Source organism: Orbilia oligospora (assembly GCF_000225545.1).
Source record: "Orbilia oligospora ATCC 24927 unplaced genomic scaffold scaffold00043, whole genome shotgun sequence".
Classification (NCBI taxonomy): domain Eukaryota; kingdom Fungi; phylum Ascomycota; class Orbiliomycetes; order Orbiliales; family Orbiliaceae; genus Orbilia; species Orbilia oligospora.
In genome coordinates, this window is record NW_011645600.1 from 855833 (window position 1) to 883449 (window position 27617).

Here is a 27617-nt window from a genome sequence, read left to right on the forward strand (position 1 = left end):
CATAGCCTCCTGAGGAAGGTGTTCAGTGAACTCCTTCAATCTGAGCCTAAAAATATGTTTTTTTTGAATTTTAAGGCGCTTAAGACTGTAGGGCGGTTTGCTGGAGAGGGGTTATCACATGGTGAGGGGTGGTTTGCACTGAGGCGTTTCAGAAAAGTTCAATTGACACAAAAATTTGGAGAGAAAGTCAAGGAATTTTCCTCCTAGACTTCCAGAATCGTCTCTGACTACTCACTTGGCAGCGCTCTTTTACGTGATATGAATTATTGAAGTCTCGCGACCTTGAGTAAACGAAGATAAAATGTTTCTGATCGCAAACCTCTATTCCTGAATTCTGTCGAGCTAATCAAAATGTTCGCCTGCTTTTATTTTGGGTTCCGTCATGGCCAGGTGAGGCTACAGACGACGAAACGTCCCAAATTTAGTCACAGGAGCCGGAATCCCGTTTTCTCATGCTACCCAACCGCATGGACCAGACCTACATTCTTCACAGAGCGCTCCAACGCTGGGGCTCTTTGATTGGACACCAAACAAAGAAACCGGCGTCTAGCATCTGGGGTAAAAAGGGAAAATTCCCCCAATGTGGGCTAGTGGTAAAGTGCAAACCATGCAATTAAGTCTTCTCGACTTGCCCAATGCAACGCCATTCGTAACCCATTGTTCGGTTTGTTCGGCTCACCGGCAGGGTTCCTTGGGAGCTATGGTCCCCCCGCCGGAAATCTGGCTCCAATCCTCGGTGATATTTGCTGCGATATTGCAATCTGGATCCAAGGAAATGAAGGGTTCATTATTGCACTGGCTGATTCTGCAGGGTCACTTGAGGTACTCTGTTACGACCATTATTTTTTCTTAGGTGACTGTATTTTATTTTATTTTTCTCTTTGTTACGGCCTTGTTCAGGCTTAGCTTTGAGGGGTGGCGTCGATGCACTTTGTATTGTTAATGTCAGTGCCGTTTTATAATATAAGTACAGCCTGCACCCCTCGTGAGAAAAATGTCACCTTGGTGGATTTTTTATACTCGTTGTTTTTTTTATCATTCCTTGAGATCGCCTCAAAGCACTTCCACCGGTTATCCCTCGAAGGGATCTTCCTCAACCGATCATTTAATAACTAAGTTTTCTCGGACCAGTCCGTTCAGTTTATTAATTCTCCGGGATATTTCGTCAGTTTTTTTATTCGAGAATATCCTTTTTTTTTTTTTTTTTTCTTCTCTCTCTCGGGACACTCGTTTTGTGACGACAATTAAGGGGCGAAAAGGGAAACTCGATTACTTAGCCCAAAGGACATCCGGCATCATTCTTCTGCGGCGAACCTCAGCTTCTTTTTCCTCTTCGACATCCTTCGATAGATACTAGTAATTACCTCTTTCACATCCCATCTGTTCCGGATCCACCATGAGATCCTTCGTGTCAACATCCTCGGCCGTGCTGGCCCTTAGCCTGGCCCCGGTTGTTCTAGGCCAGCTGAAAGTCGACACTTCTAAGCCAGGTAAGTCTAATGTCGATCCTCATCCTGGACCTCAACGCAACACATTCTCTGTGCAACCTCAGCCGATTGCGCTTCTTGGGAACGCCGATGTGCTAATGAAGTCGTGTCGGTGACCGTGTGTAGATACCTTGAGGGCCGCTGCAAAAGTGGTCATGCAAAATCTCGTCGACGACTATACCAGTCAGAAACCATTCGTTGCTGGCCTCATCCCGTCTGAATACAGCTTCTTCGAGTCGGGCGTGTTCTTCAACACTGTCCTCAACTACGCCGCATATACTGGCGACAAGTCATATAATTCCCTCTTCGAGAAGGATTTCTTTAACCAAATCGGTGAAAACGCCAATTTTATCCCAAGAAACAGTTCTGCCAGAATTGTTAACGATGATGTTGGATACTGGGCTCTTGCTGCTATGAGCGCTGCCGAATTCGGTGCATCGCCTGCCGAAACCTCTATGCCGAGTTACCTTACCCTTGCGGATAACGTCTTCAATGACTTTGTCCGACGATGGGATGACAAGGCTTGTGGTGGTGGTCTTAGATGGGCTATCCAAGCCAGTGATGATCGTTACGATTTCAAGGATACCAACTCCAATGGTATTTTCTTTGAATTGGCTGCCCGTCTAGGCTTTAACACTGGGAACAAGACATATTTGGACTGGGCGAATAAGGTCTACGATTGGACCACCAAGACCAAGCTTATCGGCACTTTGGACACCAACAACGTCGGACAAGTCCTCGCTGGTGCTTCAGTAAAGGATAAATGCCAACAGATCGATCAGTCCTACTATTCCGCTCAACAAGCCAACTATGTCTACGGCGCTGCTATTATGTACGCAAAGGTGGGGTTTTAAATATCTTTGAATCTTCAAATCTACCTGTGTGGCTCTAACTAACTTCCCCAATCAAAAATAGACCACAACCAATACTTGGCTAGACCGTCTCTCCGCATTGGTACATTACACCAGCTCTGCTTACTTCGGTCCTCAGCAATACGTCGATGACGGAAGATCTCAGGTTGTCAACGAAGCGGGTTGCGAATACGACAATAAATGTACTGTCGACCAAAAAGCAGGGAAAGCCATCCTCTTCCGTTCCCTTGCCGTTGCGTTGAGATATAACGATTTGAATCTCGTAATGAAGGTCCAGATCTCCAACTCTGCCAGAGCTGCCGCCAAGTCTTGCAACGGTGATGGCGACTGTGGATTCAAGTGGGATCAATTGGAGTATGATGCCACAAAGGGATCCGGTTATGGCGAAAAGATGGCCGCTATCGAGAGTTTCCTTGCTCTAGTCCGAGACACTGAATCCAAGCCTATAAAAGGAGTTTTCGAACCTCAGGCCCAGACTGAAAGCCCTTCAACCACTGATACTTCCGCCCCAGCTAGCGAGACTTCCGCGGCCCCTGAAACCTCCAAGATGCCTAACTCTGGATCAAGACTAGCAGTTAGCGGTGCTTTGGGTGGTGCAGTCCTTGCATCCCTTTTGCACATGCTTTTGTAAATGTCTATAGTGGTTTTTGTGTGATACGCTGAGGGTGGATCTAAACTACTCCTCTTATTTTCATATTTCGCTTTTTATATTTTGATAGTAGCTTCTTGAGCGAGTGTGGGAGGCAAAGAAAAAAAAAATGAAGGGTTTTAAAGTTCTTGAGGGGTTTAATTATTGTCGTCCTCTATTCATTCTCGTTTGTTAAGCATTTTCATTGGCATTAGCATATTGTATAGCCTTCGAGCAAACATTTTGTCTGGCATCATTCGCATATAAGTTCTTGTTTTCCCCTGGCGTTAAAAGAGAATAATATCAACTTTTACGACAATATCATTTATTATGGTGGATCGATCCTCAGCAGCGTGCCGAAGCGTTTTAAGACAAGACTAGATTGATTTATGGGTTTGAGATATTAATATATTATTCAACGATGCGAGGTACTAAAGCAGCTGGTAAAAGTCCGGTAAAATCTAGGAAGTATATGACTACTAAGCTAGATCCTTACTTGAAAATCACACCCAAACATTTATTTAAATGTCGACCTAGCCATTGGTAGTCCCGTATCCAGACGGGATTCGAGGCTACAAAATACCACGCTCCGACCGAAAAAATGGACTTCGTGCTGTCTGGTACTAAGGAAACCACCTTTGTTTATTATATTAGGGATCCCTCCTATAGACAGTCGAGCATAGTCGCCCGGCTCTGGCTCCGACAACGAATTATTCCGTTGCAGCCTGTAATTAACATAGCCTCTTACAAAAGCATTTACGAGTAGTTATGGCATCCTTTGATGCTCTAGCCAGAGTGTGCATGTAGTTTATGCGATTACCTTTACACAACGGGTTTTGAAACCGGTCGCAGTTACACCCAACCAGTTTATGAGACCAATTCTACTAGGGTATGAGAAACATCTTTCTATGCTGTATTATAAATTTTACATCGTATGGAAATCATAGATATCAACATTTAGCTGCTGGGTTTTGATTTAGGATATTGGTGGAGAGTTTACGTTTATTCTCATGCGGCTATATATTGGACATATACGCTTAGTTTGCCCAAATGATAAAAGTTTATACAGGAAAACAAGTTAATTATAGCTCTGAGTGATACCCGGGACTTGCAGCGTTTGCATCGGTCGGATTTGAGACGAGAAACAATGTTGAGAACTTATTTATATCAGAATCTTTGGGATTTTTGTCGGGATCTTTTGCAAAGTATGAGCCACAACACGCTATATATATTCACTACAATCGGGAGATATATATATATCGATATTATATATAAAAGCAGTAAATTCGAGTTCAGGACATAATATGGTAGTCGAAATGGGGGCCAAAAAACTCCCGATTACCTAGTTTCTTTCTTACAAGGACAATCCTTAGGAATCCATAAGACCCCTTGTATTGGCGTAACACCATTGGAGTCCAAACATTCCTTGCAGAAAGCAGCATCGTATGTATGTGTATTTCCAGATGGCTGTGGGGAAGTGGCTGATGTTGTGATAAGGGTGGCCGTACTACTTACAGCTAAAAATGTTGTTTCTGGCATTTTATCACGCTCACATACTGTTATCGTTTGAGTAGCTACTCCGGAGGTGCTTTGGAGGGCCTCTGTGGTTACCGCCCGCCTTAATATCACGCACTGCTGTCTTGGTAGGAGAACCGTGACCGTAATTGTAGCTATCTTGGCTTCTTTGACCTCATTTCCGTGCCCTTTCTCATCCCCAGATCCCTTCTCATCTCCAGATCCTTTCTCATCTCCAAACTCCACTGTTTCCGCTGTAAGTAGACTCAAGCCATTATAAACAACGTTTGGAAAGACTCTGGTGTCATTAAAAGGGCTTGGTTCACGGCGTCTTGGGTATGCAAGTTTGTAGACTCGCGCTATTGCTTCGGATATTGTATAATCCTTAGCGGATATTAAAGTCGCCAATACTCCTGTGATAGCAGCCGCAGCTACAAAGTTTAAGCCAGTTAACCGAATACTCATTAGCTCTTGGTGTATCTTAAACTTAAGTGAGAGCAGGCCATCAGCCACCCTTGAGTAAATTCAAAGTATACCAAACTAGTCGACTTGAAGGGCTCGAGTTCGCGCTTACCGAGAGGGGTACTGTTGGCCTTGGTGTACTTTTTCCCACCCCATGACTTACCTCCATCTGGAACTGCGACATTGATATCCACGGAGGGAGCTGATATACGTATAAAGTCTGAATACCGAGATACTAGTTCGCCGTTCCCTGGGTGGGTGCCGCCTGTAACGACAAGGTTGGGAAATCTTTTACTCTCTTGTCCAAAGATACCCGGGTAGGAGATAATAGGTTCCGCCTATGTGCTCTTCATTAGCAAAAATCACTTTAAGATCTTTCGAGGCAACGCAGCATTTCTTAAAGGTTATCGACTAATAATACACTTTTGAAAGCAATGCGAGTATCATCACAAAATATGTGAATACATACCTCGGGAATATCTCCTGGAGTGGGAGCTTGGGCGACGGAAAAGTGATTGCCGTCAGAAGTGACAACGGCGACATTGGGCATCTCACTAAGCTCTTGAATGAGCTGACTTAAACGTCTCACATGAAATCCAAATGGTGTGGACCCTCTTTCAAATGCGTAGTCTGTTGCTATCAGGACGATAAACTTTGGTGCCTCTCTTTTCGAAACATCAAATTTCGCGGACTTTCGTTTAATATCAAGTAACACTTTTGGGAGGACGCTGAAAATGTGATCTGTATCAGGCTCGAGACTTGAGAAACGATCAGAAGTCTTGACAAGGATCGGTTTCACTCCTCTTGCGACTCCGAATTCTTTCCCAAGCAGTTTACTTAAGACTGCTGTTCCCCGTAGAAGTGGGAGAGTTTCTTCATCCACTATATTTGGTACCAAAGGTGAGTTCCGGAAATTGAACCAACTAGGCAGGCTATCTTTCTCGTCGGCGAAAATGTGATCTTTAGATTTACCCCACGACACATGTTTGAAATCCTATAATTTAGTTGTAGGGCTCTGTTAGTACTTCCAAATAGGGAGTAAATCAATCTGTTGCCCTAGTGTTGGTATAAGCATGGACATAATACCAACATGCTAGGCGAAACGAAGTAGTTAGACGGTGCAGTATTCGCAAACGGACCTGGTGATAAATTGCGAATGCATGATCGACGATGTAAACGGTGACGCCTTCACCCTGAGCCGCCGTTGTATAATAGTTGCATGGATGTGTAAGTGGATACTCGTCGTATTGAGATATAATGCAGTTCTCTAGGACGTCATTCTTCCACGTTTTGATCTTAACTTTGCTGCCTCTTGATCTTTTCTCTTGTATATGTTTAGTTTGATATTTTAGGTCGCCTGGTACATTTTGAGCTTCGAAAAAGGTCGAGTTCTGAAAGTCTATGCTATTTTCCCGCTCGGGGGATTTCGATACGTCTTGGATCTTAATCAATGCGGAACATCAAATTAGTACCTAGATATGTATACGTACGGTTACATAGGCTTAGAGAATAAGCTATCGGTTGACGAACTTACTGTGACATCCCATTCAATTTTAATTCTCTCGGCCACCCTATCCAAAGTTCTTAGCAGTTGTCCCCTGAAAATTTCCACCGGAGGCCAAGACTATATAAGACATCGACTGAACACTCGTAACTTACTCCTTAGAACATCTCAGCCAAAATTTTGAGGCGTCGTCTGTATTGTTCAAAACCCAATCCGCTTGGGATAGATATATGTCCGAGTTTGCCGCAGTTCCTTTACCGATATACTGGGATATTCCGTTTATAACTTTCGCTCTCTCTGTGCTGGATTTTGTTTTAAATACCCACCAGGATGAGTTTCCGGTAGCACCCGCTTCACGGAATCGTGCATCTTTCAGGTCGAGAGGAGCAGACTCGCTATATGTCTCAACGATGGAATAGAAGGCTAGTAAAATGCAACAAAAGAATGTTCTTGACACCCAAGACCCGAGCTTAGGCTTGGAGGGCAACATTGAAAACTATTTAGCGTGCGTAATTGAAAGTTCAATATGTTAACGACGGCCGAACTGATATACATATGATGGGCAAACACAATTGCGAAGGACAGCTCACGCAATTGTATCAACTACCCGTCTTATTTATGATATAAATAAAAATACTACTCAAGCAAACCTGCTAGATTAAAATCAGACGTATGACAGATAGTATAGTTTGGAGATCACAACTCGACTTTGTTTGAGATTAAAATATGCATGTCTTCCGAAAGTCTTGGGATGATATTCATATGTGTTCACATCTATAAAGCAGCTTTCGGTTTCCCGGTGTGTAAGTGAACCCTGGCATCAATATGAACTAGAGGGGCCTGTAGCACGAGCTTAGCAAAAAATAAACGCAAGTTGGTTATAATGTCCCCTTATCAAGTTGGTTGTCTAAACTCAGCATTTCTCGACCGGAGCACTAGAACTTAAAGTTCACATATCATCTCGGAAGTTCGGCGAATATTGACGCTACGTATAGGTCAGGCTGGTTTTGATTTTAAAGATTTGACCTAAATATCTGGAATTCTGCTGTATTTTTTTTTTTTTTTTTTTGGGGGGGGGGCATCTCCGCCACTGAATTCGCGGTTGACCGGGAACTAGGCCAGAGCTAAGCTCGAGGGTATTAAGGTAAGTACCAAGATTCCAGCGAGAAAGTCGTTTTTAGTGTTATTAGATTGTCTAAAGCCCTCGAAATTTGAAATGCGATTCGAAGGAATGTTTCGGGTTCGGTCAGAGAATATCTCTGGTTGCACAAAGTTCCATGCGCGAATCCAACAATTAAACTCCAACTTGACACACATATATTAACTTGGTGGTAGGCGAGGCCTGAAAAGAAGCGACTCTGAGCTTCAGCTTTTGAGAGAAATATGAACCGGTACTCGCATATATGTGTATCAATTTTAGGGACAGACCTTCAGATTTCTTCGGGGGGTATACTGGTAAACAAACTTGAGACTATCCCTCTTATAATGTGTACAATCAAACTCGTAATATGGACAGCGAATTGTATTGGTCGAAGATAAATTCCAGTTGGAAATATCTGGGCCAAACCAGACAACACACGGGGCCGGTCCACGAAATATCACATTTTACTCAGCTAGTGACTCGAATTTAACAATAGATCCTGCATGAAAAATGGATTTTTATTTATTTTTTATTTTTAACATAAACTATACCAAAGGAAAGCGAGGGAGAGAAAAGAAAACAGAAGTCAAGGGAGTAGTCAAAGTTCACCTTGCTCATACCCGGCACTACTGATTCCTAAGGCCTGAACTTTTGAACCGACTAAAACTGAAGGCGGCGGCGAAGTTAGATGTTTCTGGAATAATTTTAGCCCATCTAATGTTGGCTTTAGAGCTCAGCGTAGCTAATTCAGCGTGTACTTCGACCTCTTGAGCTACTAGCCTCCGGACATGGACAATCCTCCGGCACCCAAAGGACATGGCGAATCACCTCCCCGTCGCTGCCTCGGGTACAATGCCTGCAAAACTCAGCGTCATATTCCCATTGATCCCACCCCGCATGGTCCACCGCGGGGTTATTAGAATTGATGCTATTGGCGGTGTGCTGCCACACCCCATTGTAAACGACCCGCGTGTGAAGTTTTGTGGGCCCGCGTTTATACGCGAGTTTATAGAGTTGTGCTAGTGCTTGTTGACTTCCTATCTTCCCCAGGGACATGAACGTGGCGAGTATTCCTGCTACAGCTGCTGCTGCTGTGGGCCCCAAGTTCATGAAGTTAGTACCTGCTAGTGATGGAAACGAAGAAGATCGCTGAGTCGGTGAACTTTAGGGTAGAAAAATTGGACAAACCTAGAGGTGTCCCGTTCATGGCCGCATAGAGGAATGGAGGCCTCGCTGCTACTTTGATATCAACAGCAGGGGCAAAAATTTGAATCCAGCTTTCAGCATTTTCAATTGCTCTATAGGAAGTGTCTACGCCGCCCACTACCAAAAGGTTTGGATATTCTGCTGGGGTTCTCCCTAGTCGACTTGGAAATGAATAGGTTTTTCCTTGGCCCTGGAAGGAATTCGAGGAAATTAGAGGAATTGCCCACGTGGAGAATTGGGGGACAGTACCTCGATTGTCTGAATTACCGCACCCACCACGACAATCACGTTGTCCATAGAAGACAGCTTTTTTATAATATGAATGTAAGCATTTTTGATGTCGGGGTTTGCAGCGAGATTAGGAGAATCGTTCGGATTTAAAGTGTCAAGAATGATGAAATTTGCTTCGGGATTTCGTTTCGATTTGGAGATAACGTCGGCATAAACATTCATCAATCCTTGGACCACCTTAAAAAAGTTGAGGCTTCCATCCTGATCTGTAATTTTGACAATTATTGGCGTAATTTTCCTGGAAACACCGTATTGTAACCCGCAAAGCTTGCTGAGAACTGCGGTTCCAAAACCATAGTTCACACGTTTGGGATTCGGCCAGTCCTCCCTTTTGTGATTATTCTTTGAATCTGCGAAGATGAACTGTACAGATTTACTGTCTAAATGTTTGAACTCCTGTACCAAAATTTTAAGTACAAGGTTTTAAATTGTGTCTCTCGAAAAAATCCAAGTTGTCCGGTTTTCAAATGAATAAAAATATTGAAAATAGTGTAGAACTCACTTCGTGATCTAAATCTGCGCCGAACCCGACTACGTAAACGGTGACTCCTGAGCCTTGAGTCTCATGAGTAACGTAATCACATGGGTCCGTGATATCATCTGTTCTCGGGTCCTGAGATAATGCACAAAGCTCTGGTCGGGCCTGTCGAGCTTCTGGTGCGCGCTTGACGCGCCGCGATGGCTCAGTGTCTTCTAGCGTGGTCGGTTCAACAGTCCCGGTGATACCGGTATCGATAGGTACATCGAACTTCTTAAATGGTGTTATATTCGATATCTTAATATTATAATTATGACAATCAATTAGCCTTTATTAAGCTTTCAGGTGGGAATCGATCTAGAAGCTTGCCGTTTTATCCCATTTAGTTTTAATATCCTGTGCTTCTTCTAAATTCACCTCCGCATAGAACCATAAGAGATTGCCGTCAATGTCCAGAACCTTATTATCCTTCAAACTCGCTTCCTTAGACCCTAGTTTGGAGGTAATATAATTGTCAATATCTGTAATAGCTGGGTCTTTCCCATGCCCAGAATTGACAGCGAAAACCCACAGCTCTTTGGAAGGCGCGGTGTCTGGTGCGCGTTCTTTTAGGGCATGGGAACTATACTCGAACTTAGAGCCACCATTACTAGAAAGGCCAATTGATAGACCCAAGGTGCAAAGTAAGCTGATCGCTAGTATTATTTGATTCTGCATGTTCTCGATATCGCGATATCGCTCAGAATTTTGAGAGACTTTCTAATTTCTTAGATACCGTATATATGCATGCGATCTCAATTCTCGTAATCTCTAGGCCATGGTACTTAAATACATTAAGACAATTGCGACATACTGAGTCAATACAGCTTAGTGCCTAGGCCTGCAGGCGGCGCCAGCCCTATATTTGTTATCTATTTTGTAACAGTCTTGAGGCGCGGCACATACATGATGGCGCATGAACTTAGATTTAAACACCTCATAGGCGTATCATTGCTGCCATCTTTCTATCTAACGAGACCGATCTAACATCACCAACCGAGCTAGGGGGAAATACTGGAGTTGTGGCCCGTTAGTGGCGAAAGATGAGGAGTGGAAGTAGCCCTATTATTATTATAGGTGACTTACCCTGGTCGCTTAGGTTGTGCCATTATCGAATCCAAAACCTTGCGGTTAGTGTTGCATGCGGTTCAATTGGTCTCGATCGTACGATCCAATATACTGATTGATGTTTTGTGGGATTCGACTGTGTTATAGTCGATAATGTTCGCGGGTTTATAGCACAAATCGGTTCCGGTGCGTAAGTAGCGCAACTATAGCTAACGTTATAACTCAACGCTTTGGTTTTATGGACGGAGGGCTTACGTTTGGATTATGATTGTGAATACAATTGAGGCTCTGCTTTACGACCAGTCGCAAAATGTTTAACTAGTGCCGACACCGCCGACAAATGCGGCAAAGTTGCGCAAATATGTATGCCCATTGGCCATGATAGGCATAAAAGCTGAGTTGATCTTTGTAAGGCAGTTAAGTTGCCTTATACGTCTTTCAAATAGTGGTATAGATAGGAAACTGCCTTGCAAGTATGCGAAAAATTGCAGGGATAAGTCAACTATGACGGAACAGCTACTCGTTTGCTGAATGAAATACGAGGCTGCGGATTCGACCAGGTTAACACCATGGACCGGGCTGATTCCGGATCTAGTTGGCGACAAACATGCCGACGGTGCTGATCCTTAATTCGCGTAGAAACCATGGCATATAAGTTGGATACCGGTCGAGGCCAACGATATTTGAAGTTTTCCTTGATTTACATGATCTATATCCAAGCATATTCTAGACCCAGGACTACAATATTCCAGGCCAATACTTCATCAAAGAGCTCACCAACTTCAAGTTTCGCAGCGCTGCAAATTGCAAATTTGATCAATTAGAAATTTTCGCACCATGTCGTCGACGCCTGGATCGTCAGGGAAGCAACCGATTCCGAACATGTCCTCTTGGAATGGCGAGGGCTCGTCAAGCGCCGCTACCCCTTCCCAGGAAGACACGGCGAATGGTAATTCGAAGGCTAGCGTCTTCTTAGCAGCAGCGCCGCGGCTGCCCCTTCAAGAAGACGATTCCTTGCTACCCCCTTCGTACGACGATGCCAACAGTATTCGGTCGGGATTTCTTCCAGCCCAACCCTCTACGCCGCAAGAAAATCTTGGAGTGGGAATCCAAGACGCCCTCGAGTTTGAGGTTTGTGATAATTAATTGCGCAACCTTGTTGTAATAACACCAACAACACGAAACTCTAACAGTTAAACTGTTTAAAATTATAGTACGCATTTCAGATAGCGCGAGCCCACGAAGAACTGGCAACGAGTGTAGTCCGCCATGTGGGCTCCAAAACCACAGTTCTTGCGATCCAAAGGCTAGCACTAGGGCCCCACAGACCTAATACACAAGTTGCCACAGTTTTCAAACTGAATGCTGTCCCCCTTGCTGCAAATCAGCTGGAGGTGACCGCAAAATCAAACTCTGAAATGGCCATGAGAAGTATAAAGATTGGGATGTTGGATATTGCGGACGATGACCCGGATCTACAATCTGGGGTGATAGACTGGTTAACGAGAGGCACAGGGGTGAGTGACCACGACCGGATCACCAAATTTAGATAATTAGATACCTTTGCTAATACTTGTATGCGGTGCTAATAGCCTTCGTCAGTAGTTGGGACAGAATTGCCGGATGTTTTCTTCGAAAGGCCTTATTCTATACCACCAGACATACTGATGTTCCTACATGCCTTTGCGTTCCGTCCCAACGCTCCGCGCAGGGTCAGGGCGTCGACTATAGGTCAGTCTTCAATCCGCATAAATCTAGTGTAATGAAAACAAGTATTTACAAAGATCTGGCGCAAAACTTCAGGAATCGGACAACAAGGGTTTCACCCAAAGATGGCCACGGGTACCAACCCTTTAGTCGATGCAAAAGCGACTTGGATCGCAGTTCCAAAAGACTCCATGAGGTTTGATTGTGGCACTTTCGAGGTTACTTCGAAGTCCGGGCCCGCGGCATCAATGCCGACTTTCACTGGAACTGTACAATTCACAAAGTGGAAGTTTCCAAAAAAGCAGCCTCCAAAGGTATTCATTGGGTTAACGGGATTTGATCGGGATGTCTCACGTCCCTTCAGATACTCGGTAGCCGTCACTGGGGTATCTCATAAAGGGTTTAGCTGGGCCGTCCGAAACTGGGACGAAACTCTTATGTCGTATACTTGGGGTGCGGTAATATCTTGGATTGCAACTGCGAACCCTAGTGTGACGCTCTGATAAGCTGTTTTCAGCTTAAAGGTATGACGAAGCACTTACCCGATATTCTCTAAATCCACCATTTGCCATTTGAGATCAGCGTTTCGGTGTTCTGAATATTCGCCAGTTCATGCTTTTAAAAATTTCCCAATTCCTCGGGAGCTTCTGAACTCGAAATGCTCGGCCATTATACACTACTCTAGCATTTATACTGACATTTGTATGACCATATAGCTATCTCGGATTTTTGAATTAGAATCGAAAGAATGCATTTGAACAACATAGAATCAAGGTGTTATTTATAAGCGATTTTGGAAGTCGTCTCGTTACGAGACTGCTTTGGAAGTACCTTGTAATCGAGTAGTCTTGTATTAAAACGCTTCGGCAAGTTGATAGCGATATTGATAGCTAGACTTCAATTGGAAAAAACGATGGTGATTCTACGAAGCGACGAGATTGATCTCGAGCATTTTCGCCGGTTCTTATGCCTTATGTTCTGTTATAAACGGCCCATTGTATCTAGCAGTTTATATCTTAACAATACATATATATCATGGCAAGACCCAAGTTTTAACGCTTCGAAGAGGATTAATCCGTGGAATCGAATCGCCGGGCGATGACATGCATCGATCGAAAATCCCTATTCGCGTTACTCTACTACCCTCGCGCTTATTATTCGACTCTAGCCTAGCTAAATTGAACTTTTCACGGGCAAAGCACTCTCAAGGTGAAGCTCTGACCTCGGCCGTCATCGTGGTGCACACCGGTGATCGATCTATGGAGTTCGGGTCGATGCTTTGATGCTCCCCTAGTTAGTGATTAATCGAGTACCCGTCCAATGTTAGAGATCTCCTATTGATCTCTATCTATATATTACAGGATCCACCCTCCCTTCCTTCCCCACTCATCTTCCGTTTTATCATCCAAAACACACCTAAGAATTATATAGGCAGCTTAGCCCATAGTTCTGCTACAAAATATATATAGGGTATTTAATATTTCTGATGTGCATGTTTGTTAACGAGAGATAATTATTCAACGAAACTAAAAAATCGATCAAAAGCATGGCCGTTAGATTAGGATGCTACAAATTCGCCTTGGTAGGGCTGCTTCACTAGTTTCCTTTTCTTTCGAGATTATTGAGCCTCCGATATCATATTGTCTATCGTTCAGGATCCTAATCTTGTGGAGGGTTCTTCAGTACCATGCATTTGTGATAGTGCCGGCACGATAGCTTAAGTTGATAAGCCCCCGGTTTCTATATAACACTAAATGATCCCTAGATGAAATTTCACGGCTCAGAAATACCAATTAGGCGGAAGGAAATAACATTTAAAATAGCTCGTTCAGGCTTACCGAACAAGCCAAAGGCCTTGTTCACAATGGCGAAAATCTTGTACTTGAAATTTGTATGACGTTATTTATCACTCATCCAACTGTATTAGCTCCATTGCATCAATGAATTTTACAGTATACATGTAACGAGATTACACTTTGATAAAGAAATCATAAGCTTGAGCTGAGTTTGAATGCACGCTATAGTATTTGCCTAACATAATAGTGGTTTCTATAGAGGGATCTCTGTGCGTCCCATAACCTGAAATCAATATACTCTGAAATCGATCTACTCACGGGCCCCGGCCCGCTTTCAATCCATCAACTAGATCATTTCAATTTCGGGCCTGAAATATGTAAAAAATGCTGCTTACACCCAAAATGTTGGAACAATTAGGATTGATTGGCCGCGCAAGAACTTATTTCCCTAGTACCTGAGGGAGTACTAGATTTGCATCTGGTATAAATCTAGTTTTCTCGTTGGATGTTTTCTACAAGGAGGCCTAAAATGAAATCTAGATCCAGTTGGTCCTTGCGCTTTAATTTAGTGGCAATCATCCATCAAAAACACCCTAGAATGCGTATTCTCATCCCAGCTCATAACCACTGTGCCAAATCTTGCTAAAGTATACATACTGCGTATTCGAACTGGATCATGGGAGTGACAGACTCGCTAGGGATGTCAAACCAACGGTATTGCTAGTTGGGTTGGTTATTTTACACATGAGCTCTTGACAGCCGTTTTATGTCGCTGTTAACGTACTAACTAACATGTTGGATTTCATCGGTCAGAATCCTTCGCCATTAGCCATGAGCTTACGTTAATAGTGTGAAACAAGGCCAGTTGCAAATCCTGCTTTGCCGAAGCAACTCGATATATGCATGGACGAAGACTAGGTCATTAAAAAGTCCCGCACTACGACCGACTAGTGGGCCTCACGCGGCACGACCCTTGCGAAGCTCCAGGGGCCGCTGGATCCAACATCTATGGGTTGGTATAGCTCCTCAAACAGGTATTGTAAATTGCTCGAAGTCGCACTTCGCGCCAGAAGTTCAAGCACGAGCACACCATTCAAACGTTGGGATGGCCGGGAATTTCACAGCATGGCATCGATAAAGATACTGCCGACATGAGTAGGAAATGTAGAGATAATATCAATACTGCTAGCTTTATACGTAAGAAGTACTTGTTATATGGTCAAGCCTCCTATATGTGCATTAATTGTCGAAATTCAGCAAGATATAAAAATATACCAACCTGGCCAGAGCTCACAAGTCTCTGATTTCTGCTAAAGTATATTACAACAAAGATCCACCGAATTCTTGAATTTAACGTACCTACCTAAGGACTGGCCTTTTTATATCTTCACTTAAGTTCTGGGTGTTCATACATTTGAATTTCCTAATAGGTCATTCTATTTTCTTTTCGCACAGGAAATTTCGAAAATGAAGGTCATACCGTTTGTAGCTTCTATTTGGGCTACCCTTATAGCGGCAGCGCCGCCTGTAGGTTTCCGTCTTCTTGATCTCGTGTCTTAAACCAATATTCGAAAATCACATAAGCTAACTACAAAGTTTGGGACTACAGACTCCACGATCTCCACAGGACAAAAAGGATCCTGCGGTGCTCGACTTTCACGCCCTACGAGATTTTGATAAGCCGAAGGGTAACACAAACCAGTACCACAACTGGTACGATAACATATTTGAGGATCATTGGGGAGATCGCCTTGACATTGGATACACTCAGTTCGTCGAAAACACGCTTAGCAAGGGCTGGAATACTACAGAGATATATTTAAAAGGGGAATATTGCAAAGAAGAAGTCACGCCTGTTGATCCTGACCCTGATTTCGCAAAGAACCCTCTGAACAGGATTATAGCGACACCAATGTTCTGTGCTCGTGGAATTATGGTGTTGTTGCAGTACGATCCGACATTGGCGACACCGGCGGGTGCGAAGGAGGATCGGAGTGTCCCTTGCAGAGCTTATGCGCTCAGAGCTTATGAGCTTGCTGCCGCCATTGATAATAAATATAAGGATGGTGATGGAGTCTTTGATCCAATGTTCAGAGGTCGAAAAGCCATTCCGGCCGCCCCCGAAAACTTGGCTGGCAAAGTTTACGATGAAGTGGTCGCATTCAAATGGCAGTCTTTCAATGAAGTGAATATACGGATTATTGGGAGAACTCGTTGGAGTCAGGACCAAAGCGAATGGATTGTGCTGGCAGTCCTCGAAAATAGTACAGAAAACTGTCCGTTTCGGGTTGACTCATTCGTTGCCTCACCTTAACTTGATCAATCTCTGTAAATATCCAATAAAGTTTGGAGTGCACAACCTTTTGTATATAACAACCATTGTAATATAGTTATCAAAAGGAGTTTGATATCAGTGAATAGATAGTTATAACGTTAGTCTTATGAGTAATTAAGTTGCCGGAAAGGAATATACAGTCAATGTTAATGTTCAAAGACGTGGGCTATGTATATATTAATATATTGGATCTATTCTACTTCAGGTTTTGTATTACATTTATTTCAATTCTATGATTTATCATAAAAGAAGCTTCGGATTTGATATTATAGCTGGATTGGTGTGCTAAGATACAGCTTGGATATGGAATCAGTAAATTTACTTGAAGTCTGTGGTTGGGCTTGCCTCTTAATGTATCTTCGTGTATCTGAATGTAAATCTTAAAATCGAAGAATTACCAAGCGCTCAATAATGTTCGATTCAAGGCTAGACTAACTTAGCAGTGAATTTGTGCACGTTGATAAAACTCTAGACTTGCGATAGACTTAAAAAAAGGTTCCCCGAGTCATATATTGTGCGCCTTGTTCAAGAATTTGAATATTCATAATACGTTAGTTTTCATGTTATCGAATGGCTTGCTCGAGGCACCTGAAACCAATCCTTGAATCAAGGGATACGAAGAAGATGTTATTCTACATACCCCCCATTCACAGTGCTAGGCCGCTAAGTAGCTATTAATACGATAGCAATGGACGCACAATGTTCCCTGAAATCGATATTTTGTGTATTGGCTGAAAGATATGGCTCTGGACTAGTCCCGGGACCCTGGACTAAATTTACTGGATTTTGGAACATCAAGATTCCATAATGGGTTAATAGTCCGCATCGGCTGCAAACCACATGCTACGACGGACCAAGCCAACAAGTTAACTGCTACTATAACTGGGGGCTACAGCAGACGATCCTTTATAAACTCGAAAAACCTAGCTTTCAGCAGGGGCCCATGCGTCGACGCGATGCGCATCCTTATCGATATATCTAAAGAGCCGGGCGGGACCCAGCCCAAGCGAGTTTGGAGCGGATCTCCCCGCATTTGGTTGATGGCTACTGAGTACATGTCTGCATGTCCCCCGACGGCCGGGACAACCTCAAATTTTTTTTTAAAAAAAATAGAGAATTCCACCATGCGCAGCGGGCTTTGTCAGTTGTTCGTCAGCTGGTCGACGGGCTGGCTGAGATCTCGCTAGGCAAACAGAAGTTTACATGTCGGCTGAACGTGTTGGATGTCAAGCTAGGGTCGGCAATACCCATTTTTTGGCTGAAATTCTGTGTCGTGCTTTGACATGTGGCGTTGATTCGTGCCAATATGATTGGTGGGCATACTGTCAATCTCCACCCACCTCAGCGAGCACCCCCCTCCTTGAGATCTGGAGCTATCCAAACCCTCACACTTTCTGTGATGAACATTGGCCCCCCAAAAAATAAAATAAAATAAAATAAAATTTTAAACGCACCCCGCCATGCCCTCGTCACAAAAATCCTGCAGATTAACTAGTTAGGTTGAACGCTGCAATACTGGTACCAGCTGGTGTGGGCTTATCAAATTTGGGTTCACGCGTGCAACAAATATAAAGGAGAGGGTATCCCGCTACAACTTATGGGGTTCAAATCGTCCCTAAATATCAGGCTGGTATCTGGCCTTTCAAGGCCTTCTTAAATTTTGATCTGAGCTTTCTCAAGTGCTTTATTTGATTGTATTTAGTGTCTTTACGATCCAACAACAAGATGTTAGATTTGTTCTATCGTCGCCCGACCAGTACCTGTTCGAATGGAACTTTCGACACTATAACATCTTGCGAAAAAGGGATTTGTCCCGAAATCGATGGTATTCCAGCAAAACTATCATTTGATAGAGTCGTTAGTGGGTACACATCGGCGGTACGTCAATATTAGCCTGATACATTTTAAATGGCTACTTGAGGAATAACTAGCATACACCTTAACTTTGTGAGCTGACCAGGCCTAGCCATGTACTCTTGAAGACTTTAGCAGATACCTACGGTTCAGCAACATGAATGATCATGCGGATGCACTACAATTCTTTGTTTGGGTCAGGCGTTATAGTAAAAGATTCGAAACTAGCCTCACCAGTACAGAGAAATCGCTTTCGCCACCCTGGGAAAATGTATCTCCGGTCCTGAACTTCGATTCTAGCTCACAAACCTCAATCAATTATCCGTCTTCGAATAACAGCTCTAAGGCAGATCTTTCACAAGTTGGTTTTGGGGATGATATTGTTCTTCAACCATGTAAACATCCAGGCTGCAATAAATTGGTATTGTTTAAATTTGTCAGCTAATTTTTCATTCTTGGCCGAATCGCCTAGTCACAATACAGCCCTTCCGCGCAGAGGTCGATCGAGTTAGCTCACTTTACCTTGTCCCTAATTCTCCTTTGTTCTTACCTCTCACTGCCAAAGAAAAAGCAGCCACTATAGCTGCACTCAATCGAACCACGCACCCATCCGCTTTCATCCCTGCCCTTATATCTATTGAGCTTTCCCTTCGATCAACAGCCCATCCTTCTTTCATACGGCATAGTTTATCAAATGCAACTCATACAAGATTAAGCTTTATATCAGTCATTGCGTTCACGTTGACCATCTTGTCGATATTCGCACTCATACTCCTTACATTAAGTCGGTTGTCTAGGTGGTATCGTCTCATAACATACGTATTCCTATTCCCTGGCTTGAACATTATAGCAAATGCAAGAAGAGGATTATGTCTTTTGTTAGTAGTACTTGGAATAGCTAGAAATTTATCGCCCTGGGAAGTATATGCTGTCGATGATAGGGAGTCATTTGAGGCTGGAGGGGGCGGAAAGAGTGAAATTGAAGTAGGTATATCAGAAATAGATGCGGAGCTCGAAGGAAAAGTCAAAGATGAGGAGACAAGGATCCGTTGGTTCGTCAAAGAATATGACAACAGGCCAATCCTATCTAGAGTATTCGAAAAGGTAAGAGATGCCTCCTTCCAAAATCAATTAGCTCTCAAAAGAGCCAAACTTATCCGTGTGTACACACTAACATCTAGAACCTCAATTAAAATAGAGAGTACCTGTGAAGGACCCGGAAATTCGGCACCTTCAGCTCAGTATGATTGTGCAGAATGCTATTATCTCTTTTGGGATCACAACAGCGATTGAAATAATATTTGTAGCTTTACCTAGAGGACATCTATTCTGAGTTTCAGTTGCATACTACGTAACGCTTCCATACGTTAGACACTGGTATCGTTCGATCTGCTAATATGCTTGATTCGAGCTACGAAATTTGAAGGAGCCCCTCCAGCCAAACACCTACGACTTAACGATGAATATACATGTACATTTCTGGTATCGATATGTCATATTATATATAAATTACATCATGTTTGAACTACAAAATCGAAGCTAAATGAGGGAGGAAAGCTCGACGGAACGAAAGCTTATCTGTGTGCTCCAACGCTCATATTCATGGTAACCCCTTTGGTACGAGACCGCCATTGCCTAGATAATGCTCGCTCAAACTCCTCTCTGGCTGCATTTCTGGTATCGCTGGTGGGAGATCGTGTTGCATTTCTAAATGCCTGCAGAAGTCGTTATTCTTCAGACCCCATCTTCCAATTTCTGATAAGGCCGGTTCTTTATGGTTGCCGTTTGGCCTATTATCCCTCTCTACCATGCTCTTAATGGTGGAGAGTCTTCTGGACATTGGGCTCTCTCTCCCGGGCTCAGAATGGGCTTTTCCATTGACCCCTATAGCAACAATTGATGTATTCGAGCTCCGTCGGCGACCAGGCATAGACGACCCACCAGACCTCCTTCGACCGTTCAATGTTGGGATTTTCGAACAGAACTTGACTGTTCGTATCCATGCAGGCTGTTTTTGAGCCCAATTTGATAATTTACTGAATCCTGGCTTGAGTGTCGGTAAACAGGCTGCAACAATAGCCAGGGCGAGTTCGAGGAAGGAGCACGTCATAATCGGGACAATTGCCCAAGTTTTATCTGAGGTCCCATAGAAGTTATGTATTGTGAAAAGACGTGCTATGGAAGCTCCACATGCACTTCGTAGATATTATGTCAATATACGAGACCCTTGCGCTTGATCATGGGAAGCAGTTTGTCCACGGGTGTTCTTACAGTAATCCCAGGGAAAAAATAGTCATAATTTCGATTTTCTTTTTGACGGCGACTTGGAGGTCTAAAATTTCCGAGAAAACAGAAAAGAATTAGCAACATGTATATACGTATACTATTTTTGGGCGGCTCGCAGATACTCACTTCTTAACATTCGCACACAACAAGCCCAGATCCAGAAGTCAGTAATGATGTTGAAAGCCGCGGAACAATACGCGAAAACAGTATCATTAATACACGCATCGCTGTGCGACGCATTCGGTAATGCATCCGGGTCCCATGCAGCAGATATCGGCCAACACTGGAGAATGTTTGTGAGAAGGAAACTGGTACTGCCAGTGACAATAACAACCAAGGTGAAAAGATAGAGCCTTGAGGGTTGGAGACGATTATAATACGTAACAATGGATAGTTTTATAAAAAGCAAGGCTACACAGTAGCCAACCTCCCAGATATATACGGATTTGAAGAAATTTATCAACTCTTGCCGACTGACTTCGAACATATGCTGGCCGGTTCCGTAGTTTCCCCCTGTCAGCCTTTCCGTCAGCACTATATCTTCCCTGTCAAAATATATAATTATACTATTGAATTAAATATGTATATATATAGGAGCCGTGCCGTGCTTACCGGTTACCGTTAATATCGAATAAGTCGCTGCAGCTACCACTGACACTCCAGAGAGTATCATAAATATATCGTCGATGCCAAAATAATATAGAACCCGAGTCCGCACATATATCCGGCCCAGGATTGTCGGAACAACAAGACAGACCGCTACGATAGCGACTCCGAATACATCTGCCTTCTGGTTTATATTATCCGTGTCGCTCGATTTCGATTTTGGCACCTCCATTGCCGCGAGAATACCTGATACAAATCTCAGCACCTCACATCGGCGCGAGGTACGTATGGTATACAGATGAACTAAAACGCCAAAACAGCCTTTAAAGACGCATGTGATGCGCAGATGAGGGGTGGCAGCCTTGAATTGATGCGGTTAGGATTGTAGGATACTTCGCTCTTCAAAGCTAGACAATTCAAGTAACCTCAAGCGCCTGTATATTAACCAAGGAGCTTGTTATCGTGTCCAGTTGTAATTTGGGGGGGTACAATAGCGCAAATAGGGTTGTGAGAGCACTAAATGTCGTAGCATTGGTGGGTAAAATTCACTCGATAAATTTAGGTAGGGCATTGATATTTCAACTTCCTATATCTAATAAATGAAAAGGGTTTTAAGGTAATCTAGAACCATCTTAAGTACGCTATCGACAAACCATGGTACCATACCCATATCATTCTGGAAAATGAGCTGCTGCCGGGAACTAGCTGGTGACGCTTCCGGGCTGGGTTGAAGAATTTGTTGCCGGATCCAGGTGCGGCTGTGAGCCGAAAAATAGCGTTATCGATCGAGGGTTGACTTGCGCGCTGTGCTATGGGCCGCCCTGGCTGCGTAGGCCATCACATCATATCCGATCTTAAAAGTTTATCAAGGCCCACTCTCAAATCACCCCGCCCAAAGCTTAATTACATCGATATCCGGGTATCCGGTGATTCTAAAGGTTATTGATTCCCGCTTCAATCGCTCAATCTCAAGCTTCACTTCCTGCAGCCCTCATCTCTGAACTTAATCTGGCACGAACCATTATTAAATCCAACACAATTTTTTTTAACTTAGCACAATTGTAAGCGGACGTCAACGAAAAAGCGAAGGCCGTCGACATCTTTGAATTGCGCACAAGCCAAGCTAGGATATACAAAAAAAAACCAACCGAAACTCTCATATCATACGTGTTAGTTCTCAGGAAACCCCGAAAGCAAATTGGAGCAGAGTGGTGATACAAATTGCGGGGTTGAGGAGCGACCATGTGACAGTCTTCGTGCCTACGCTAAATTTTGTGTAACCTATATAATTCTGAGAACTTCACACTTTGGAATTAAGGATCAATGATGACCTAAGTACCTAAACATGCGGAAATTTTTAAATTTTGATAGTTTGAATTCTTTTTTTTTATATTTTGGTACTTTGAATCGTTTAGATGTCTATTGAACTCCGGGTTATTGATTTGGATACCCCTGAGGTTTACAACTCCCAGCCGACACTTGATACATACAAAACTTGAAAAATGTGTTAAGTTATTCTACCCTAAATATTCGAGAAACCAAATTGAGTAGGACTGACGAGCGACTTGCGTTATGTTACAGTAGCTGTAGAAATACCGAAATAGAAGGGAAAGTTTGACAGGTCGATTGTGGCCCAACATCCACTTAAACTCTATTTCGACATGCATCGTCAGTTTCGAAATATCTTATGATCAGTGAATTAACTTGCAATGCTGGGTGCACAAGGAAGCCTCCGAGAAGAGAACATTTCATGTTCCACCTCTGACATCATGAAAAGCATGTGTATCTCGGGTATTTGCAGTTTCGGTGATTCTTAGTATCCCGATAGATTTTTCAGGCCGCTCAGCTCTTCTACTTCACGATGCGGGGTGCCAGCGGCCAAACACAATATTCCCTCGAAAGATAAGATAGCCGGTATATAAAACCGCCGTCCAAATTCACTTCACGTTTCCACTCTTTTAGTATCCATGCCGAGTGCTCCCTAAGCCCATTTTTAAGAGCCAAACCGTAATATTAATAAATACATTTCCCTGATAATTAAGACATAAAAATGGCGGGTTTCAGATTTCAGGTCCAGAAAGAAGGGAGTGGATCAGCTGGAGTTGCAATAGCAATCGGCCTATTCGTTGCATTTGGAGGTATGCGTATGCACCCGGGCATTGAGAATATCTAACAGATATCCTAAATTAGATGTCAATATAGGTATTCTCTTTGGATACGACACTGTAGCTACCCATTATTTGCTGGTTTAAATTGGTATCCTTCAAGTCGTATTCTGATTATGTCTGTGATCCGGCAGGGCACCATCGGCGGGATCTTAGGAATGGACTATTGGATAAAAGAATTCGCCCGAGACGAAGATGAAAACAGGATGAAGTTTATTAGCTCAGCCGACAAGTCGCTAATTGTGTCGATTTTATCTGTTGGAACGTTCTTCGGAGCATTGCTATCTGCTCAAGTCGCAGATTACTTTGGTAGAAAGCACGGGTTGATGATATCTTCTGTAGTATTTACGGTATATGCCAATATACCTAGAAAATGCTCACCGATTATATTGAGCGTGAAAACTACTAATTCAACGTCTTGCTTAGATTGGAGTCATTTTCCAAACGGCCGCAACAGAAATAATAATTTTGGTAGTTGGAAGGTTGATAGCTGGCTTAGGGGTTGGTCTGCTAAGGTATGTCTATAGTCAAAACTTTAAACAGCTGAGGGAGCGCCACGCAAGCAAATGACGGTACCGAAAAACTTCTGATCATTGCATATAGCGCCCAAGTAGTACGTATCAGGTGATATTCTCAACATCATAATATTATTATTAGGACTAATACGCTGAGAATTTGATAGCCGATGTACCAATCAGAAACTAGTCCAAAATGGATTCGAGGGGTATTTGTTACCTTGAGGCCTTGCCGAAGATATTAGTTGCACAGGGATTTGCAGATTCCTAATTCTTCACCCTTTTAGGCCATTGTTGGTAGCTACCAGTTAGCAATTACCATAGGATTACTTTTGGCTTCCTGTGCGAATCAAGGTATGTTAAGCTATTTATACACATAGGCCTCCGATTCGTCAAAAGCCGGCGTTATCATATCAACAATAGAAATATATATTTATACGTCACAATTGCAAGGGCGAGGGTTTATCAGCTAACCTTCTTCGATAGGAACTCACGAGCGACAAGATACAGGCTCCTATCGGATACCCCTTTCGATACAATTTGTTTGGGCACTCATACTTTTCTTTGGGATGATGCTGCTACCAGAGACTCCACGGTTTTTGATCAAACGCAACCGATTTGACGATGCAGCAAAATCTTTGTCCACCCTCCGTCGATTACCTCCTGACCACCCTGAGGTTATTACTGAGCTCAATGAAATCAAGGCTAACCATGAATATGAAATGAGTATCGGGCAAACTCCCTACAAAGAACTACTTTCAAACCGGAGTGGATTCTTACGGAAACGGCTGCTAACGGGTGTCGGGATCCAGGTTTTCCAGCAACTCAGTGGCGCTAATTTTATTTTTTACTATGGAACGACATTTTTTCAATCCGCTGGAATCAAGAATTCTTTTGTCGTGTCACTTATCACCAATTGCGTAAATGTTGTTTCAACTTTGCCAGGTCTTTGGCTTGTCGACAACTGGGGCCGCCGTAACTTGTTGCTGTTCGGTGCTGCAGGAATGTTCATCTGCCAGTTCATTGTGGTACGTAATTATATCTATCTATCACCTTCGAACAAGTTTCATAGTAGAAATGGAGTGGACCGCTAGCTGGCTAATGCAATATTTTGGTAGGCCATTGTGGGTACAGTTTCTCAGTCGCAGGCGGCGCATAATACATTAGTAGCATTTGTTTGCATATATATCTTTTTCTTCGCTTCATCATGGGTTAGTAACGTATATAGACAGCAGAGACTTGTAAATGAGTCGGGAGAGTTTGCGCACTAACTATAGGGCTTTTAGGGGTATGTTGACAATATTCAGACTCTTTGGATTTTTGGTGGAGACTGATCGATATGAATATTTCGCAGGCCTGTTGCCTGGGTAGTAGTAAGTTTGAATTACTTAATACGATACTAGTACCCTTTTTGAACTCATGATAACACCGACGCGAAGACGGGAGAAATATTTCCCCTCAAGGCAAGGGCAAAAGGACTTTCCATCACAACCGCGGCAAATTGGCTCTTCAATTGGGCTATTGGGTAAGCTTCAACAATAGATAATCCCCGAATTGACTTAGGCGTCCGCGAGGTTATAAAGGAACGTATAGCTAATCAGATCGTAGTTACGCCACACCTTACATGGTCGACAGGTATGTATTCTAACCTCAAATATTTCAATACGCGTGTATACTCAAACATCCTTTGTTCAGAACTAACTTGCATGTCGTCAATCTAGCGGCCCCGGTAACGCAAATCTTGGAGCCAAAGTATTCTTCGTATGGGGTTCATTCTGCGCCTTAAGCTTCGCATTCGTATGGGCGTACGTGAAACCCTCTATCCGAAGCCTTTCAGCTTATAGCACCCAGCTAACTGGTCATGTCTCATCAACCATATATGCATAACAGCTTTATATACGAAACCAAAGGGTTTACCTTGGAACAGGTTGACGAGATCTATGCCAAAGTCCCACATGCATGGAACTCTCCAGGTTTCGAACCTACGGTAAAGTTTATTGAAGTAGCGGAGGAGGTTCAACAACAGCCATACGAAGGCGGAAGGCGACTAACCTTATCTGAGATAGAAGCCAGCGCTATTCGTCGGAAAAGTTCCGTGGGATTACCAGAAAAGGACGAGAAGATTGTTGAAAGTGAGATACAGTAGCTTAGAGAGTATAGTAGTTTATGATGTGTTTTTTGGTCATACAGATCGATCAAGATCTGCTAGCCAAAAAAGAATTGGCCATCTAGGATGAAGCTTGCACAACCTGGTCAGAATTACAACTCCATTATGGGCTTCCATGTTCCTTATATTTACCCACCCCCAGATTGTTTTCGACTATTTACTTTTAATTCTTTTTGCATTACTTTGTATCAACCATTTCTCATTGGCCATTAAATTATGGTGGTTACGACATTTTTATGTATTTTCTTACGGTATCTTTTATTGGCGATACGTGAAGTACTTAAATTGGAAATTGCAATATTAACACCCCAGGAATATTGACGAAGATTGAACCTAGCTCAGAGCCGCGATTACGCTCAAACTCTAGTTCTTTCTTTTAATCTTTTTTCCTAGCACAGATTCCGAGGCTTTAACGAGACATTATAGGCGTAATAATAGTATATCGTTGTAGTGTCAATACCGTAGGTCTTTCCAAGCATTGCTACGATATAGACACACGCCTTTGAATATGTACACCCCCTATCTATTGATCTTGCAGTAGGGGCTCTGGCTTCTATTTTAGTGACAGGTAACTTTATTTTTCTGGTCAAACTATAAACTATCCGCTCTAAGAGAATGCTCTTGTTAAAAGTAATACAAACTCATGGTCTGTCTCTTTAACAAAACTAGCAAAGCACTCTCCCGCCTGCCAGGAAAAGCCACCATCATAAACGTTCGAAATCAAACGTCACACAGATATATAGTGTATAAAAACGGAGGGTAAATTGGACAAACGTCAGGTAAACATTATATTGCAAGACCTGCATAGAAAAAACCTATGACAACTAGTACCCGGCCATGCAGTGTGCCCTAGAGACGTAAGCAAGAATGATTAGGTTTATATATATTACACGAGCCAAAATGTGAGCTCCCCGAAACCTACATGCACGCAGTCAAATCGGATTCTGATTCCAACGAGTCGACTAGTTAGTATGCAACTCAGCTGCCCAATTGGTGCAAAGATCTCTCGACCGGGACCTTAGTGTAAGTTTGGCATACATATAGCTGACTTGTTACACAAAACCGGCAGGACTCTGTTGTATTTTCGTGGCAACGCAGCTTGCAAAACTTAACTAGGGCCGGAATTGCAACTGCAAATTAGAGGATGGGAATCGAATGGTATATATGGTTCACTCTACTGGCTACGAAGAAACCAATCAAATTGATAGACAGGGACAATAATATCATCAATTTGTATCCCAATCCTAGATTCGTGGGCCGTGTCGCCTACATTGTGAGCTACTCCAACTCTTATGCAATTATGTCTGCTGTAGGAGCTGAAACGATCGAGCTAAAATTTCCAAATGATCTGTTACATAACGTTAGAATAGGCTAGCCAGGGGGCCGAAAATCGGGTAAGATTGACATTGGTCACAACCACCGGCCAGTAAGAAAGACATTTTAATCAGTTCGAACTTGTTGGAGTTATAATTTCGGCTTGGACGTTCCCTCTTAG

At 43.2% G+C, this 27617-nt stretch overlaps 7 protein-coding genes across 7 annotated transcripts; 4 read left to right on the top strand and 3 right to left on the bottom strand.

Moving 5' to 3' along the window:
* Positions 1-1396: 1396 nt before the first annotated feature.
* Positions 1397-2990, top strand: AOL_s00043g262 (uncharacterized protein; the record flags this gene model as incomplete). Its single annotated transcript, XM_011120749.1, has 3 exons — positions 1397-1490; positions 1614-2329; positions 2403-2990. 3 exons carry the CDS (start codon positions 1397-1399, stop codon positions 2988-2990), a joined length of 1398 nt encoding a protein of 465 aa, XP_011119051.1.
* A 1335-nt stretch (positions 2991-4325) lies between these two features.
* Positions 4326-6958, bottom strand: AOL_s00043g263 (uncharacterized protein; the record flags this gene model as incomplete). Its single annotated transcript, XM_011120750.1, has 6 exons — positions 4326-4933; positions 5077-5302; positions 5434-5958; positions 6104-6406; positions 6499-6535; positions 6624-6958. 6 exons carry the CDS (start codon positions 6956-6958, stop codon positions 4326-4328), a joined length of 2034 nt encoding a protein of 677 aa, XP_011119052.1.
* A 1398-nt stretch (positions 6959-8356) lies between these two features.
* On the bottom strand, positions 8357-10301 carry AOL_s00043g264 (uncharacterized protein; the record flags this gene model as incomplete). The annotated part of the gene is made up of 5 exons (XM_011120751.1): positions 8357-8700; positions 8798-9005; positions 9083-9502; positions 9609-9881; positions 10002-10301. 5 exons carry the CDS (start codon positions 10299-10301, stop codon positions 8357-8359), a joined length of 1545 nt encoding a protein of 514 aa, XP_011119053.1.
* A 1227-nt stretch (positions 10302-11528) lies between these two features.
* On the top strand, positions 11529-12901 carry AOL_s00043g265 (uncharacterized protein; the record flags this gene model as incomplete). The annotated part of the gene is made up of 4 exons (XM_011120752.1): positions 11529-11822; positions 11906-12208; positions 12284-12422; positions 12495-12901. The coding sequence occupies 4 exons, from the start codon at positions 11529-11531 to the stop codon at positions 12899-12901; spliced, it is 1143 nt and encodes a 380-aa protein (XP_011119054.1).
* Positions 12902-15661: 2760 nt separating this feature from the next.
* On the top strand, positions 15662-16508 carry AOL_s00043g266 (uncharacterized protein; the record flags this gene model as incomplete). The annotated part of the gene is made up of 2 exons (XM_011120753.1): positions 15662-15721; positions 15804-16508. 2 exons carry the CDS (start codon positions 15662-15664, stop codon positions 16506-16508), a joined length of 765 nt encoding a protein of 254 aa, XP_011119055.1.
* Positions 16509-19983: 3475 nt separating this feature from the next.
* AOL_s00043g267 (uncharacterized protein) lies at positions 19984-21507 on the bottom strand (the record flags this gene model as incomplete). The annotated part of the gene is made up of 4 exons (XM_011120754.1): positions 19984-20578; positions 20655-20715; positions 20796-21182; positions 21282-21507. 4 exons carry the CDS (start codon positions 21505-21507, stop codon positions 19984-19986), a joined length of 1269 nt encoding a protein of 422 aa, XP_011119056.1.
* A 1818-nt stretch (positions 21508-23325) lies between these two features.
* AOL_s00043g268 (uncharacterized protein) lies at positions 23326-26101 on the top strand (the record flags this gene model as incomplete). Its single annotated transcript, XM_011120755.1, has 13 exons — positions 23326-23413; positions 23478-23500; positions 23575-23790; positions 23867-23955; positions 24044-24053; positions 24123-24164; positions 24243-24309; positions 24442-24983; positions 25074-25166; positions 25395-25480; positions 25564-25590; positions 25677-25760; positions 25846-26101. The coding sequence occupies 13 exons, from the start codon at positions 23326-23328 to the stop codon at positions 26099-26101; spliced, it is 1623 nt and encodes a 540-aa protein (XP_011119057.1).
* Between the last annotated feature and the right edge of the window lie 1516 nt (positions 26102-27617).